The 18,452-nt window shown below is 43.2% G+C and overlaps 1 protein-coding gene across 1 annotated transcript in view; it reads left to right on the top strand.

The window, feature by feature from the left end:
- Positions 1–18,452, top strand: part of fra (neogenin protein frazzled) — a 194,056-nt gene that overhangs the window by 168,423 nt on the left and 7,181 nt on the right. The window contains exons 9-25 of the mRNA XM_073081470.1: positions 7–173; positions 681–802; positions 1,704–2,085; positions 2,743–2,866; positions 3,621–3,782; positions 4,356–4,553; positions 5,321–5,419; positions 5,486–5,569; positions 6,047–6,167; positions 6,537–6,698; positions 7,296–7,501; positions 8,107–8,172; positions 8,435–8,579; positions 9,271–9,432; positions 16,105–16,305; positions 17,574–17,724; positions 18,015–18,130. Of these exons, the coding sequence (XP_072937571.1) occupies positions 7–173; positions 681–802; positions 1,704–2,085; positions 2,743–2,866; positions 3,621–3,782; positions 4,356–4,553; positions 5,321–5,419; positions 5,486–5,569; positions 6,047–6,167; positions 6,537–6,698; positions 7,296–7,501; positions 8,107–8,172; positions 8,435–8,579; positions 9,271–9,432; positions 16,105–16,305; positions 17,574–17,724; positions 18,015–18,130 (2,668 nt within the window). The remainder of the gene's footprint in view (positions 1–6; positions 174–680; positions 803–1,703; positions 2,086–2,742; positions 2,867–3,620; positions 3,783–4,355; positions 4,554–5,320; positions 5,420–5,485; positions 5,570–6,046; positions 6,168–6,536; positions 6,699–7,295; positions 7,502–8,106; positions 8,173–8,434; positions 8,580–9,270; positions 9,433–16,104; positions 16,306–17,573; positions 17,725–18,014; positions 18,131–18,452) is intronic.

Below are 18,452 nucleotides of genomic sequence, written 5' to 3' on the forward strand. Positions count from 1 at the left end.
CCGCAGACGCCGCCCCGCGTGACGCTGCCCGCGGGCCGCGCGGTGTCTGCGCGCGCGGCGGGCGACGCCACGCTGCGCTGCGCGGTGCGCGGCCGCCCGCCGCCCGTCACCGCGTGGCTGAAGGACGGCGAGCCGCTCACGCCCAACCACCACGACATCGCGCTCGTCGACGGGTGCGCACACACACACACACACATGCGCACACACACACACATGCGCACACACACACATAGAGAACAATTGCTTAACGGGCCACCTAGGTTACCCACCTTTTCGATGGACACGAGGTTACTGCCAAGTGGTATTGCGGCATGTAACTAAATGCGAGGCCCCGCTTTTGATCTCCACCGCGCGCTAGATCAAGTAGATCGAAGGACCAAAATGTGCAGTCCGTAGATAGCACAAATAAAAGAAGCCAAATTTGAGATGCTAAAATATATTTCATGACGTGAAAATAGTTAGAAATTACAATATTATAATTATTGGGGTATGTAGGGTAAGGGCGAACGATGCGAACTGAACCGCGCGGCGCGCCGCCGCGTGACAACGTTTTGCTGATTTCACATTGTAGGTGCGATGCACCGAACACTAGCAGTTTTACGCGGACTATACAAAGTCAAATCTAATTTCTTGACATGCCTATGAGAATTTACATATTTCTTATATATTTCCACCCACAGCACCTCGCTCCGCATCCAGGGCGTGTTGTCAGTGGACGCAGGGGTGTTCCAGTGCTCGGCCTCCTCGCCCGCCGGCAGCGCCACCGCAGCGCTGCGGCTCGTGGTCTTACCGCCGGAGGAAGGTGACGTCACTCGCTGCTTGGAGACACCTAACTACTATTTCTTTAAACTTCTTTTTTAGAGTTCCGTACACAAAGTAAAAACGCAACTCTATTACTAAGCCTTCGCAGTCTGTCCGTCTGTCACAGGGCTCTATCTCATGAACCGTAATAGATAGACACTTAATTTTTTTACAGATGATGTGTAGTACGGAACCCTTCGTGTACGAATTCAACTCGTAGTTAATTATTTATATAGAAATAGCAAACGAGCATGTAGTCTTGATGGTAAGTGGAAATTTTCAAGTGGATATCTGTAATTAAACTCTTTAAGGTGATAGAATCTTCTATGGTTCGTGGCGACAACACCACCACAGTTATTTCTGCCTCATAACAGCAGTTTTAAGCGCTGATGTGTTCTGGTTTGAAGGGTGTGGTAAGGGAGATATACTTATCCGAGGCATTCTAATGTAGTCTTCAGAGGTATCTGGTAGAAATTTAATCTTATCTGGGGTTGATTACCGCTCTCCATGGGCGGCAGTAGTCACTATCCATTACTTATCAGGTGGACTGTATGCTCGATTTGCTACTTCTATATTATAAAAAAATCTGACATTGAGTTTTAAAAAAGTTACAAAATATTTATTAAATTATTTGGAGTTTGAGTATTGCAATATGTTCAACAAAATTGTAAAAATAAATTCCTTACTGTCCTTCATCACACTTTATTTATTTTCTGGTAACATGTAAAATATTTGTTGTTATCCTTAACTTATCGACTGTTTTGTAATGACGACATATTGTGTTTATTTATTTTTGGTTTATCGATTTTATTTATTTTATACCTTTTAAGTTTCTTTATTTTTGTTATTTTTTATTTTTGTTTCTTTTCGTTCACTTTTCGTTTTCGTTCATTCCATTCCAGACTCGAAATCGGGTGGTATGTCCCAACCGAACCTCGAACCCAAACCCGTCCCCCTTCCGAACCACCCGAACGGTACCCACGACATATTCAACAGCCTGATCGAGGCACCAGAGGAGCCTGACTACCTCGGCGAGACTTCTTCGGCTTACACCTCTGAGCCATTGGAGTACGATTATAATAACGTGGATTATTCCTTTCACGCTGCCGACGACTATATAGACGACCTTAAGCCGGTGAACGGGACTATAGTCTCCGCGCCTAAGGAGTTAAAAGCGGTTATAGTGAAGCACAGGTTCGTGACGCTCAGCTGGGAGGAGCCCGAGCACAAGTTGGAAGAGATCACGGGCTATGCGGTCGTGTACAGCGTTAAGGGGAGTGAACGGTGAGGGTGCTTTTTGATATTATAAGTTTTAAGGTTATATTTCGAATGTTAATATTTGTGTGTGTGCGTAATGTTATGTTGTTATTTATCATGATTTCAAAGTTAAGGATTATGATGTAAATGTATTTGACGGAGTTCAATGTCTTGTAGTGTTAAATGTAGATATAGTCCGTGCCAAACTGCTAGTCCGCTTTGAAGTTGTTGCCCACAACTACAAACATATATTCCGTAGCAACGTAAGGGCACACTAACGCAGTTATGTCCTCGCGGGCGAGAGCGGGCAGCGGACGGCACAATACAATTTGCTATTCGACGGGACTCGTCTCTATATTCAGAGCGGACTAGTAGTTTGGCGCGGACTATACACGTAATAACAACACGTATAATAATCATATAATGCTAATAGGATTTGTTTTACTTATTTTTAAATAAGCGCACATACGCTCGCGTATGTTGTAATGTCTGCTGGTGACGTCACGTCTCAACATTACAGAAAAGTTCGTAATACGGTGACGCGAGTGAGGCATGACGTCAGTTGCTCAATTTTTTTTTCAATGCCTGTCATCATGCCTATTATGACAAATTTCTTCATGATATGATTGATATAATAATGAAAAGGTTGTTGTCAATAATGTTGTTGTTGTTGTCGTTGTGTAGTTCCCGCGTGTCCCGCGGTCCTGCGCAGCGTCGCGAGATGAACGTGGCGGCGCTGCAACCCAACACCACCTACACCTTCAGTGCGCGGGCATACACGCGCTCCGCCGCCTCGCCGCATACGCAGGTACCACCGTCACTGAAACTTTTACCATCACCTCTACCACCGCCTTCATGAGAGTGTGTAGGCACGTCAGAAGTACTTACTTGCCTATTTTTTTCGTGGGGAATCCTATCATGGTAGTAACGATTTATTAATCTGTGTCATGGGTTCCTCTCAGCCGCGGAGGTAGTAGAGAGGATTTGCCAGACTCCTACCGGTTAAAACCCCAAGGTGTTTTAACCGGTAGGTGTTCTTCTGTACGCTCTTTGTGGTAGGAGTGTCAGAAGTGTCAGAAGGTGGTAGAACCCTTTGTGGTTCGACTCCGTCGGTACCACCGTCACACCTATTTCTATGTAATAACAGCAGTGTTAGGCGCTGCTGTGTTCCGTTTTGAAGGGTGTGGTAAGGGAGACAGACTTTTCCGAGGCGTTCCAGCTTAGTCCTCAGGGGTAGCGGCGCATTGGTAGTAGGAATATCTAATCCTATTTGGGGTTGATTACAGATGTCCATGAGCGTCAGTAGCCACTTACCATCAGGTGGACTGCATGCTCATATTGCTCATCTACTACTCCTATATTATATACAAAAAAAAACGCTCTTTGTCAGATCTGCGAGTACGTTAAATATACTTATCTGCTAGTCCACTCTGAATATAGAAATGAGTCGCGTCGCCATAGCAAATTGTATGACTACACCTGCTGGCAACAACTTCAGAGCGGACTAGCAGTTTGGCGCGGACTATACGTGTCTACACTACACTACCACTGTCCTCCCGCAGCTGCTGGAGGTGTCGACGCCGGAGGAGGAGGTGTCGTTCGGTCCGCCGCGCGACGTGCGGCTGACGGCGCTCGGCGCGCACGCGCTGCGCGTCACGTGGGCCGCGCCGCCGCTGCCGCCCGGCGGAGCCCCGCCCGCCAAGTACCAGGTGTTCTATACCGAGGTGGGTAATCACTACCGACCCAAAGGTCTCCTCCCGGTTCTTACTTTTAAGCCTGTGATACATATATGCTCTTTTTTACTTTGTGAGTATTTTTAGAGACTCTTTGATGAGGTTTCTACGCACAGACCTGTATTTGTTTTGTAAGGTCTGTGTGCCTAAGTCACTTTTCGATTATTACACAATTTGCTGAAGGAATTGTTAAGGAAATTCCATCTAAATTAATTGGACTCGTGGCGATCTTTCACGGTTCAATTTGAACATTAGTTTTTACCAAAAACGTGCAAGGTGTAAAATTAACTTTTTGTGATATTCCCGGAGAATTATAACATAAAGCTATTAAAAAGGTGTAAAAAATAATTCTCTCCTGAAAGCTTCTCTCGTTAATTCTTAGTCATTAGTAGATAAAATATGAATCCTGGGCGTAACCTGGGTGTACGGCCGGACCACTCTTTTCTCGAGGCAATTCAGGCCATTTTTGAGCCCGATTTTATCAGCCAATTTTGACTTCGCTTATTTTTACACAATAAAGTTAACATTTCTAAATTACATGTTTTAAGTTTTGTATGTCCCCAGGTGGAGTCGGGTCGCGAGCAGACCCAGTTCGCGGAGGGGCTGTCGGCGGAGGTGTCGGGGCTGCGCGCGGCGGCGGCGTACCGCGTGCGCGTGGCGGCGGTGGGCGGCGCCGCGTCGGCCGAGCTGGCCGCCGCCACGCCCAGCGACGCGCCCGCCGCGCCGCCCGGGAACGTCACCGCGCAGGCCGCCAGCGATACCGTATGTTGCTTATGATAGTTATAGGAGTAGCAGACGAGCATGCAGTCCACTTAGTAATAAAGCCGCGAGCGCGATGAGGCCGCCGACGCACCGCGCCGCCGCCGTTCGGCAGTGAGTACACAACCCGACACCATACACACACACACACTCTTCGTCTTCGCCGCTCGTAATAAGTGACTACTACCGCCCAAGGACCGCCGTCCGGGAACGCCACTGCACAGGCCGCGAGTGATACCGTATGTTAGTTATATGTTGCCCCAATAGGAAATATTAGTGTGACAGGTCGCTTATGATACGCTATGAAGGTAACCTGTCACCCGCCGTTGACCCCGTAATAGGCGGGAATTTGGAGTTGAAAAACTTGTGAAAATAAAAGACAATTTTCTTATAATAAAATACAATTAAATCCTACCTCGAGAAAAAACTAAATTACTTTCCGAACAATCTATTTATTTCTTACTAACTGTGCCCCGAGGTTTAACCTGCGTTAAAAAGTAATTCTAACGCGACTGAAACCGCAGGGCACAGCTAGTTCTAAAATATAAATAGCCTAAATTACTCCTTATTATATCAGCTACCTACCAATAAAAGTCACGTCAAAATCGGTCCAGCCATTTCAAAGATTAGCCAGAATAAACAGACAGACAAACAAAAATTCTATTCATATGCATGTAGTAAAAAGCGGTTATTTCAATATTAAAAACAGACGCTCCAATTTTATTTATATGTATAGATAATCCATATCTGATATCACGTGTGGTATACAGTCGATCCTGGTCCGCTGGGAGGCGCCACCGGCCCGGTCGCACCGCGGCGCGCTCACCGGCTACAAGATCCGGTACCGCGCCACGGGGCCGGCGCAGGGGGCCGCACCGGGCCCGCTGCCCGGCGGGGCGGGGGGGTCCGGGGGACAGGGGGGCGCGGGGGGTCAGCGACGCCGCGCGGAGTCGCTCACGACGCCGGCTGATGCGCGACGCGCTGAGCTGAGAGGACTCGATACTGCTACTACTTACCAGGTATGTTCGATTTAGTAAAATTACCAATAATTTAAAACGTAATAATATTACGTTTTAAACATTTGATCAAGTTACAAAATAAATTTAAGTAATAATATAAGTATGTAATATAAATATAAATATTTTGTGAGAAAAACGAAAAGTAAAAAAAAACCAATGCCGATATTTTTGATCATTTATCTTTGGGATTATGCTGCATCTTCGAAAGTCTTGTTTCAGTGCGTTGTCTGTTAATCTATGGATGTGAGAGTGAAAAAATCTTTTAATAACACATGTAAAGGCAGACACGTATAGCCCGTGCCAAACTGCTAGTCCGCTCTGAAGTTGTTGCGAGCAACTCTGTGTGGAGTCATACGATTTGCTATGGCGACGCGATTCATTTCTATATTCAGGGCGGACTAGCAGTTTTACGCGGACTATAACAAAGTAATTATGGAATAATAGTATTGACAAAGAGGCACCGTGCATTGTCCGCAGATCCGCGTGTGCGCGATCAACGCGAATGGCTCGGGCCCGTTCAGCGAGTGGGTGTCGGCCAGCACGCTCGGCCGCGAGCGCGGGGAGGCCGCCGTGCCCGCCGCGCCGCCGCCGCTCGTCAGTGAGTACACACCCCTCCGTCACAAACGCACACAACACACATAATCTCGACGCTCGTTGATGAGGACACATCCCTCCGAAATACACACACACACGCTGCGCCCTCGCTGCTCGTCAGTGAGTACATACGCCTCCGACATATACCACATCCTTCCTTACTTGCCTTACTTCAAACCCTTCTTCTACGCTCTCGCCGCTCGTCAATTAGTACCGCCTCTTTGCATTATGTGTAAAGGTAATTATATCTTTTCCTTTTGTTCTAAACCTGTCGGTCGATTTCAATCTAGTCAGTTGCAAGAATGGCTTTCTCATGAAGCCATTCTTGCAACTTGCAACTTTAGTTTTAACTAAAAAGTACGTTTCATTTCAGCGCGTGCCGGCCGCGACTGGATCTCGGTGTGGTGGGGAGGAGAGGGCCGGGAGGAGGGGGCTCGCGTGCGCGGCTACTGGCTCGGCTGGGGGCTCGGCGTGCCCGACGAGCACGCGCGCGACCTGCCCGCGCACCTGCACTCGCACGTCATCCGGGGGCTGGGTGAGTGTGCCGGGGGGAGGGGGGAGGGGGAGGGGGCGGGGTCACTGGCCGGCTGGGGGCTCGGCGTGCCCGACGAGCACGCGCGCGACCTGCCCGCGCACCTGCACTCGCACGTCATCCGGGGGCTGGGTGAGTGTGGCTGCTGGCTCAGCTGGGGGCTCAAGGAGAAGATTAAGTGTTTTGTACGCTGGTTTGAAGGGTCGCGGTGATTTCGTGTATTGAAAATTTTTAACATTGCTAATTTGGAACGCATTATCAATGCAGAAAGAAATTCAGCTAATTTGTCCCGTTTTCAAAATATCGACAGATATATTTTTTTACGAAACTAATATTTTTCGTTCAGTCAGCAAAAAAAAGGTAAAGTAGTGACTTAATTGACATTGCAAACTTTTAATCTTCGGATTATTTTCGTAATTTCGTAATTCGTATTGTCTCCTTAAAAGTTAGATTATAATAGTAAAAAAAACACTAAAAATACATTTTCAACAGTATGATATAAACCCATACATTTAAATATATTGACTATGCATTAGAAGTCAATAATATATTGTATTCAATAATAATAAATAATGTAATGAAGTATTATAATCCCACCAGAATCAAATTCGGAGTACGTGATATCGCTCCGCGCGAGCAACGCGCTGGGCCTGGGCCCGGCGGTGTACGCGACGGTGCGGACACGAGGCGGGGCCGACGCGGGCGACGAGCCCGACGACGACGAGCCCGACGACGCCGACGACCCCGACGACCGCGACGACGCCGACGACGACACGCCCGCGCTCATACCGCCCATCGGACTCAAGGTACGACGGATGACGTCATTGTAGTTGGTCACGACGACACGCCCGTGCTCAGACCGCCCATCGGACTCAAGGTACGACGGATGACGTCACTGTAGTTGGTCACGACGACACGCCCGCGCTCATACCGCCCATCGGACTCAAGGTACGACGGATGACGTCATTGTAGTTGGTCACGACGACACGCCCGTGCTCAGACCGCCCATCGGACTCAAGGTACGACGGATGACGTCACTGTAGTTGGTCACGACGACCCCGACGACCCCTATGACCGCAACGACGCCGACGACGACACGCCCGCGCATGAGCGCGGTATGAACCGCCCATCGGACTCAAGTTACGACTAATGTAGTCGCTCAGGAGACAGGCGGTGGAATAACCGCGGCCGTTTTGAGACGATCCGTCATCAACTCTCTGCTCGGTCTCCTCTCAGAATGAGATGGATTAGGCCATAGTCCGCAGCGCTGATCAAGTGCATTTATTACGGTTTCATAGATAAAGTGAAAAACACCGAAAAATAGCAGTTTCTTGTATGGCGACCCCATATATTTTAAAGATATTTTTAGTATTTGCTGTTATAGCGGTCACAATTTTAAATATTATTTCAGGTCATAATGCTGAGCGGGACGACGGCTGTCGTGTACTGGACGGACCCCTCGCTACCCAAAGGACAGGTACCTTTTTATTTCATGCTAATATACTGAACACTATTTTTCCAAATACTAATTAATAAAAATGCTATTTAAAAAACTACTACTCAGTCAATATCACCTCGCTTTAACTTCAAATTTTCTTCAACATTCAGTCCACCTGATGCTGGCCACTGTTGCCCATTCACATCTCTAATCAACCCTACATAACCACAGATTCTATTATCTTGAAATTAAAATTAATTAAGAGATAATTTATTATTTTATTTATTGTGTGTTTGTTCAGACCGCGACAGACGGTCGTCGGTACGTGGTGCGCTACTCGTCGGCCGGGGGTCGAACCCGCACCTACAACGCCACGGACCTCAACTGCATGCTGGACGACCTACGGCCCTACACGCACTATGAGTTCGCTGTTAAGTTGATCAAGGGTCAGTATGTTCATTTATATATTTATACTTTTTGTATTTATGAAGATTTCTTTAAAGATTTTTTTGTTTAGAAATAATGTAGGAAAATATTGCATTTCTTAGTCATGTTTGTATTTTTGTATTTAGTATATAAATTTATATAGTATTAAAAATTTTTACAATCTTTCATTAATATTCTGTCTAGTTCTTTATCGATTTTATACACATTTATTGAATAGGATTTATTGTATTTTTTTTATCTAAATGAAATATCCTTGATAAAAAAATGCCTTATTGTAATTCAAATGTAACATGACTATAGACTAAGTATAAACATAGACAAACTTAATAGTTGACGTACATTGTCAAAAACCAACAATTATTCGATCACTGCACATCATAATAATGTCCGTGTTGAGACGATTTGTTAATGCGCCATATAAGAGCGTGTATTACATTTTTAAAACAGTCGCAATTAAATACTTGCTGAAGAAACACGAATCTCTACGGAAATACGAACCTCTATCACGCGAAAGTAAACCCTAATTACATTTGCAGTCCGTTATAAATGTAATGAAATGAAATATATTTATTTTGTATAGGCCAATGGCGGCACTTACAAATTGTCAGTTACAATATTTTCTTAAACTACTATCAGATCGGAACGCGACCTCGTGTGTATATAAGCCTCACGTGTCCCCCTGTCCCCCAGGCGGTCGCGAGTCCCCCTGGTCGATGATCGCGAGCAACACGACGCTGGAGGCGGCGCCGGCCTCCGCCCCGCGCGACCTGCGCGCCGCCGCCGCCGCGCCCCGCGCCCGCGCCATTGACCTCGCCTGGGCGCCGCCCCTGCGACCCAACGGCTTGCTGACAGGTAGGTGGCGTGTATGTGGTAAGACTATAGACTTAGAATTTTTTCGCTGACATCCTATATCTATGGGTAAGACAGTGATAGCCTAGTGGTTAAGAAATTCGGCCTCTCAATCGAGAGGTTGAGGTACAAATCCCAGGATTAACGTGAGGAAACCTGAGAGATTTAAAAAAAAACCTCTACAGTATGTGAAGTCTACCAATACGCATTTGTCCAACGCGGTGAACTATAGCCTAATCCTTCTCATTATGAGAGACACGTGCTCGACAATGGGACAGTAATGGGCTGATGATGAGGTGGCGTATCCTCCCAGCCCTTCGCCGCTTCTCCATCTAGGGCCATTGACCTCGCCTCTCTATATCGGCGCTATCTAATAATAATAATAATAATAATAATAATAATAATAAGCCCCTCATAAACCTAACTCCACGTCCAGCACGACCATCTGTTGCCACGTGAGGGGCGGACACTAGATAGCACTCTGCTACACAATCCTAGTGACCAACGGAGCAATAGTATCTAAAATATGCGATGCGTCTAAGAAACAGGCAAATACCCCAGGCGGGTACCCGCGAGGGAGAATCCCGCCCCGAGCCTTCTGGTTCGGGCTGCCCCACGTATTCTGGGGGGGGCAACGTCTCGCATAAAACTGCCCAGTCTCATACTGTTGCAGTTGAATCACCGTCACACATCACCACGCATTCATCATCACCTATATCATCCACACATAGTCTATTTCAGTCACCCAGCTCATCACCACACTCGTATGAATTCCAACATTCTCCATCAACATCCACAACCACAACACCTTTGTCATGTGATGTTGCACAGGAAGCTCACGCAATTTCTCCTGTACCCATCACTGACATCATCAATCCCACGCGAGTTCCACAAAATAATGTACAAAACCGCGTAAATCATAACACACATTCACTATCACCCATCACCAACACACCAGCAAGAAGTGTTTTGCAGGACATGCTTCCTGCAACCACCCTCGCTGGAAAAAGTAGACAACGGATGAAATGGACTGATCAAATAAACAGAGAACTCCTCCGTTGCTACTACGTAGTCACACACAATGAGACAAACCTTACTGCTTGGAGACCACAGCTACATCAAAAATTTGCTGTATGTTTTCCTGAACTAAGTCACATATCAGAACAACGGCTTGCAGATCAAATAAGGGTAATCCATAGAAACAATAGATTAACATTTATCGAAAGAGAGCGCATAAAAGAGTCAGTGTCATTGATACTGTCTTCCTCAAACACATCAAACGATTGCACTATCACAAACAACATACAAACTCCCTTAAACACTTCACCTACAATTAATAACTTTGGATTAATCACACATTCCTCCAGTCAAGCATTCAATCCTCAACACACGCAGACGCTCAATCACTTACACACACAACACACTCACACACAACACTCGCACACACACTCGTTACCCATCAACACATCAACACAACCATGTCAGGCTCCTGAAAATAGCGAACACAGTCAAACACAAGAACCACAAAGGACAATGAAACCGTTAGATCCAATAGACTATGATACAATAGAAAATACATTTGCCGAAATGCTCATAAACTATACAGGAACAGACCCAACGCTTAGGCCCCCCATACCTAAACTTCAAGCAACACGCTATACTATTAGAACTATTAATACCGTTAATGAAATAGTAGAAAAACACTTAAAAACTAAAAACTCAGTAACTCTTGAAGAAATACATACATTGATATATTGCGCAGCACAAACTGCCGCGACCTTACACACTAAACATATAAAAAAATCTGTAAACAATAATAATAATTATAACCCCAATACAATAATCAAACAAAAGAAACCGCAGTGGGAAGAAAGGATAGAGAAGAAGATTATAACGTTAAGGAAGGAAATAGGTCAACTTACTCAATATCTAAACGGAAATTTAACACAAAAGAAACAAAACAAATTAAATCCAAATAATAGAAGCAGAAATGAAATTTTAGAACAACTAGATAAAAATAAACAGAAATTACAGGCATACTCCAAACGACTACGTAGATATAAGATAAGCAACCAAAGAAAAGCACACAATAAATTGTTTACCACTAATCAAAAACTATTCTATCAAAAATTAGATACGGATCATATACAAATTATACAAAACCCCAATAAGGATGATATACATAATTATTGGAAAAATATATGGTCAAAACCAGTTCTACACAACGCACACCCTTCATGGACCAAAATAGAAGATCAGGAAATAAACAACATAGAAGCTATGCCCGAAATAATAATAGATAAAGATGATGTAACCCAGGCAATAAAGAAAACTTTAAATTGGAAAGCTCCTGGACCTGATAAAATTCAGAACTATTGGATTAAATACCTACCAGCGACACATAAATATATAGCAAACACTTTTAGTTACCTCATGAATAACCCACAAGATACGCCTTCTTTTCTAACTCAAGGCATAACCTACCTAAAACCCAAAGATAATGACACGACCAATCCATCTAAATACCGACCAATCACATGTCTTCCAACTATCTACAAGCTACTAACATCCATCATCTCATCCAAACTTAATACACACATCACACAAAATCACATCATACTCGAAGAACAAAAAGGCTGCTGTAAAGGATCAAGAGGGTGCAAGGAACAATTGATAATAGACACAGAAATACATAATCAAGTGAAACAGAAACACAGAAACCTATATTACGCTTACATAGATTACGAAAAAGCATTCGATAGCATTCCTCACTCGTGGTTAATACATGTCCTCAAAATATACAAGGTTGACAACAAATTAATAGATTTCTTGCAATACACAATGAATCATTGGACCACTAAATTAAATTTGCGCACAAACAACACTTCAATATGCACACAACCACTAAAAATATTACGCGGTATCTTTCAAGGTGACTCCCTCAGCCCTCTGTGGTTCTGCCTAGCTATCAATCCCCTATCCAGAATACTTAACAAAACGGGTTACGGTTACGTTATTGATAGGGAATCTAACATAAGACTCACACACCTACTATACATGGATGACATCAAACTATACGCAAGTAACAGACAACAAATAGATCATTTACTCAAACTAACAGAACAATTTAGTACAGATATAAAAATGACATTCGGAACTAACAAGTGTAAAATTAATAGCATCATTAAAGGCCAACAAAAAGAAACAGATCCATTCGAACTTGAAATACAGGGGAAAAGAATAGATAGCATGGAATCAAAAGAGAAATATAAATACCTTGGATATCAACAGTGCACCTCCATAAATCACACACACATAAAAAATACACTCAAAATTAAATATAAACAAAGACTACACAAAATACTCAATACACAATTGTCAGCAAGAAATAAAGTAAAAGCAGTTAACACATACGCAATACCTATATTAACATACTCATTCGGCATCATTAAATGGTCAGACACTGAATTAGAAGCTCTTAACACTATAACCAGAAAAGCAAGCAATACACATAGCATACATCACATTCACTCTGCAATACAAAGATTTACACTCAAGAGAAAATTCGGTGGCCGCGGATTCATAGATATCAAAAATTTGCATTACACTCAAATAGATAACCTACGTACATATTTCCTTACAAAAGCCATGGAAAGTGATTTACATAAAGCAATAGTCCGCCTTTCCATATCTGGAACACCTCTACAATTAAACAATAGCGTATATGACCCAAAACTTAAAATTCTCTCAGATGAACAAAAACTAGAAAACTGGAAAAAGAAAGCACTCCATGGTAAATATCCCCATCAGTTAGAACAGGATCATATAGACTGTAATGCATCCTGCACATGGCTCACTAAAGGCAATATATTTGGCGAAACAGAAGGTTTCCTCATAGCGATACAGGACCAAATTATTAAGACACGTAATTATTCTAAATACATCCTCAAAGAAGCAATAGACACAGATAAATGTAGGTTATGCCATCAAACAACAGAAACCATAGACCACATTACAGGGGGATGCAGTGTGCTAGCCAACAAAGAATACACCCATCGTCATGATAATGTCGCAAAACACATACATCAACAACTCGCACTCAAATACAAACTACTGGATTCACACACACCTTACTATCAATATAAACCGAAAAATGTATTAGAAAACAATACAACAAAACTATACTGGGACAGGGACATTATAACCGATCGCACCATACTTAGCAATAGACCTGATATTACACTTACCTTGAAATCTACCAAAACTACCTTCCTCATAGATATTGCAGTACCCAATACTCACAACCTAAAACAGAAACATACAGAAAAAATCCAAAAATACATACCCCTAGCTGATGAAATTAAGCAAATGTGGCACCAAGAAACCGTTAGAATCATCCCTATTATTATCTCTTCTACCGGTGTTATACCTAAAACACTAAAAACTGCACTTAAATTACTAGACCTGCACGAAAATACATATATACCCCTACAAAAATCAATAGTTATCGATACTTGTTCTATAGTCCGTCGCTTTCTGAATCCAACTACCCTTACACTTCAAACACACCGAGACACTCTCCCTGACACAGCCACACAGAACACATCTACACGTAACACTACACACAACACACAAACACATACGCCAAACACATCCATCAGCACTCACTCCAATCACGCAAACACCCAGGAATCAGGTTACTTGGCGTAAGCCCGTACCTGATTTAAGCAAAACCGACCTCAGGTCGAGAACACAAAATCTTTGAAGAATAATAATAATAATGATTTATTGCCACACAAGATACAAAAAAGAAATGATTAAAAACTTAAATCTAATTCACACAATAATATTTTGTTGTGAGCAAAGGAAGAGTCTCAGCTTGTGCTAGCACGGGTTACCTCGTGCAGCGCTGTTTTTCAGACTCTCCCTCTCCCTGAGGTGTTATTTGGGAGGGAAGAGTTCATTCCCCGATCGCCGCTTCGCTAATTTGCTCTATATTGCTTATGCACATTATGCAACAAATAATGTTTAACATTTATGTGTGTGTGTGTGTGTTTGTGTGTGTGTGTGTGTGTGTTTGTGTGTTTGTGTGTGTGTGTGTTAATATGTATATGCATGTATTTGTGGTATGGTATTCGTGCCTCGGAATGGTCACATGGAGCTATAATGAAATACTGGGATAAAAAACAATATGCCTATAATATATAAATAATAAAAAATGTGTTTGTTATGTACTCGTGAAAAACTCTTTCAGGGCTAAGCACTTCCAGTAAGCGTGTTTCAGGCTTTCTGCAGCAAGTTGCTTTTTTAACAAGGCCAATTTATATTTTGTTTTGAAGGTGTCTGGGCTCATTTTATTTCTAAGAGGTGGAGGCAGATCGTTCCAAATGCTTGCTGCAGCAAACTTGAAACACGCTCGATATCTCTTTGATTTCTGTGCAGGCTTCACTAAAAGGGTTTGCGAGTTGGAACGTACACTTCGATTCGAAATATCCTTAATCCAAACAAGCTTTTCAAAAAGATATTCCGGTTTCTTATTCCATAGTATTCTCTGCACGGTACAAGCAAACTGAAGCTCTCTCCTAGCACACATATTTAAAATACCCCTATCATTTAGGTAGGGAGTAATGTGGCGCCTTCTGGGGACATTGAAGCAAAAACGAATGCATGCATTTTGGACTCTTTGTATGGCTCTTTCAATGTTGGCATTCAGTCTAGGCCCATATATAGAGCTGCAGTAGTTAAATTGCGAGAGCACTAAGGTGGCACACAGCAATATTCTAAGTTCTTCTTTGATGTAAGGCCTGATTTCATAAAGGGTTTTGAGTTGAGTTGAGTTGATCTCGTAAGTGGTGTATTTGGTGACACCTCGCGTGTCCCCCCGACCCCCAATCTTCGACCCCCAAGGGGAGCCAGGCTCTGCGCCGCGCGTACCCAATAAACTACTCATTGATAGGTACTGTTTTGGGGAAACCGGGAAAGATGGCGTGAGGAAGTACAAGAAAAGGTTTGGCGGAGGAGCTAGGGCAAAGTAGGGAAAAATTGTATAAGATAACACTATGTAGAAAAAAAAGACAAGGTAGAGAAAGATGAGGGGTAAGTCCTTACTTACTCCTCTTGTTTCTCCTTTCTTGCCCTACAAGAGAGGAGAAACAAAGATAAGATTGTCGGGGAGTTCATAGATGAGAAGTGGTGGATGAGGTAGGGAGATAGGAAGGATAAGTAAAATAAAGTGTTAAGTGAAAAAATAATAACATTTTTTAAATTTCTTTAGATATGTCTTTTCTTCAATTTGAGTCTTTTCCTTTAGTTTGTCATTTATCATTACTTCCCAGAATTTTATTCTATAAGCGACACTATTAAATAGTAGAATAATATAGAGGGTGTATTTTTTCAAAATGATCTCATTCGCTACCCGCTTATGGAAGAAGATATTTTAAAAAACGAATGATGCAGTTTTAGTTTTTTTATCAAAATCGGTCTTGTAACTTTTCCTCCTTTCAGAATTTTTCGCTTATCTGTAGTTTCGGATTTGGCCCTGAAGGCCTATTTGAAAAATTCACCCTGTATATGAAATGTAATATAATAATGACCTTCATTTTTAATAGGTAGATAACGTTTCGCTGCGTTACGTAAAATGAATTATTTTAATTTTAGTCTAACGATGTGTTGCAGGTTACGTGATAATGTACGCGGTGCAGCGCGGCGGCGCGGGCGCGGCGGAGGAGTGGACCGCGCTGGAGGTGCAGGGGGACAGGGCCCGCACCCGCGTGGACCGCCTGCGCCCGCGCACCACCTACCTGTTCAAGATACAGGCGCGCAACGCCAAGGGGCTCGGGCCCTTCAGCCCCACCATCACCTATACTACTGCTGTTGGTGAGTTGCTTGCACGTCTTGTAGTTAAGGGCGTAACGATTATTTCCCGATACATACGATGATACGACCTGGGATTGTTCAAGTTAAAGGTTTATAGGCTTTTTCTAGGCAAGCGTATCCTATCCAAGGCTGCATCTCACTTAACATCAGGTAACGTTGCAGCCAAACGCAAGCCTATAGTAAAAAAAAAAAACGATAATGTTACATGCAAAGCTAGTAGCACGCAGTGGATGCTAATTTCTTTGCTTAAAACACTTGAGTTGGTTAAGTTAGACTGGTCATTTATGGCAGTGTATTTGATTACAAATAATATACCTTTCATATTAATATAATTATAATAAAAGGAATAATAATAATATTAATAAAAGGAAAGAAGTGAACTTTTTAATTATATAAAAAAACAACTTTACTAACATAAGTTATTGTTGACACGTAATTGTTTTAATGATATAACAAAAAACCAGATTTTTAAAAGCCGAGATGGTACATGGGTACTTAACGTTTTAACCTGCTGTTGGAATCGGAACATTTTCTTCAATTGTAAGGGAGACTTTAGTTTACTTTATCAAAAAACCCACACATTTTAATCTTTGGACATTTTAAATTAGTCAGTCAGTTTATTAATATTATTTTAATTACGAATTCTTTAAATTACGTAATTATCGTAATATAATGCAGCATACAGTATACTCGTGTCAAAAAATATAATTGCGATATTTCATTTTGACGAATGCAGCGCGTCCTTAAACTAAAATTGTCCCTTATGTACTTAAAGAAAGTTAGGAGTACTACACACAGTACAAGACACCCGCCCTCACGCGCGCTCGCTCTTTGAACTTCCCGCTGCATTGCGTTACTTTAAATTTATATTCGGTCGTCGATTACTATTCGAATGTCGATTGTTATTCGGACGTCGATTGTTATTCGTACGTCAACTGTTATTCGAACGTTGATTGTCATTCGAACGTCAATTGTTATTCGTATGTCGATTGTTATTCGAACGTCGATTGTTATTCGAATGTCGATTGTTATTCGAACGTCGATTGTCATTCGATTGTCGATTTATTCGATTGTGTTTTTTACAACAATCGTTCATCGCTATTACAAAGTAACGTTTGATACAATTAACTATCCAAGTTTTTGTTATGTTAAAAGTTTCGCTAAAAAATGGATTCTACGGAACCGTAACGTCGGTTGGGTTTCGCCCGTAAGACTGTGTGTGTAGTAGGACGATGACCGTGTGTGACGTCTGTTCCGTGTGCGCGCAGAGTCAGGCGAGGGCGGCGGGCTGCCGGGCGCGACGTCCGCGTGGCTGTGGGCGAGCGCGGGCGGCGCGTGCGCGGTGCTCGCGCTGGCCGCCGCGCTCGCGCTCTCGCTCTGCTGCCGCCGCGCGCACGAGCCGCTGGAGCCGCACACCAGGTGAGCCCACACACACCGCGCGCCCGGAGCCGCACACACACCGCGCGCCCTGGAGCCGCACACACACCGCGCGCCCTGGAGCCGCACACACACCACGTGCGCGGTGCTCGCGGTGAGCGCGCAGTGTACCTGAGGTCAACGTCTGTGGGTAACCCTAGGTAGGAATCCTATCTGAGGTTGACCACAGATATTCCCGGGCGGCAGTAGCCATTCACCTTCAGGTGGATGCTCGTCTGCTACTACCATATTATAAAAAAAAATATTAACTTTCAAATATATCGCTCCCCCAGCACATACCAGAAGGCGTCAGCGTCCGCGGCCATCAAGCCGCCGGACCTGTGGATCCACCACGACCAAATGGAGCTCAAACACATCGACAAGAGTCTGCATAGCTCTGCCAGTAAAAGTAAACATTTTTTACTATTTTTGAACTTATACTTTAGACCACTTATTCTTCAAAACCGTCAAATATTTATGACACCATGAAGTTGTCTAGTGAATTGTTCTGTCTTTGTAGAAAATTTTATTTTTAAGGTATAAAAAATGATACAATGTGTTACGTTACGCTACATTTCGTGCCGTGTCGTGTCACTTTGTATCAATGGTTTTGTAATTTATTTCCTTACCAAAATAAAAGATTAAAGAAGAAATTATTTTGTTGATTGGCATTTAAGATTTCTTTAATAAAAAGTCAGAAAATAAAATTATTTTTAATTATTTTAAGATTT

This window comes from Epargyreus clarus, unplaced genomic scaffold, assembly GCF_041222505.1.
Source record: "Epargyreus clarus isolate Ecla_fem2 unplaced genomic scaffold, WU_Ecla_fem_2.2 ptg000016l, whole genome shotgun sequence".
NCBI lineage: Eukaryota > Metazoa > Arthropoda > Insecta > Lepidoptera > Hesperiidae > Epargyreus > Epargyreus clarus.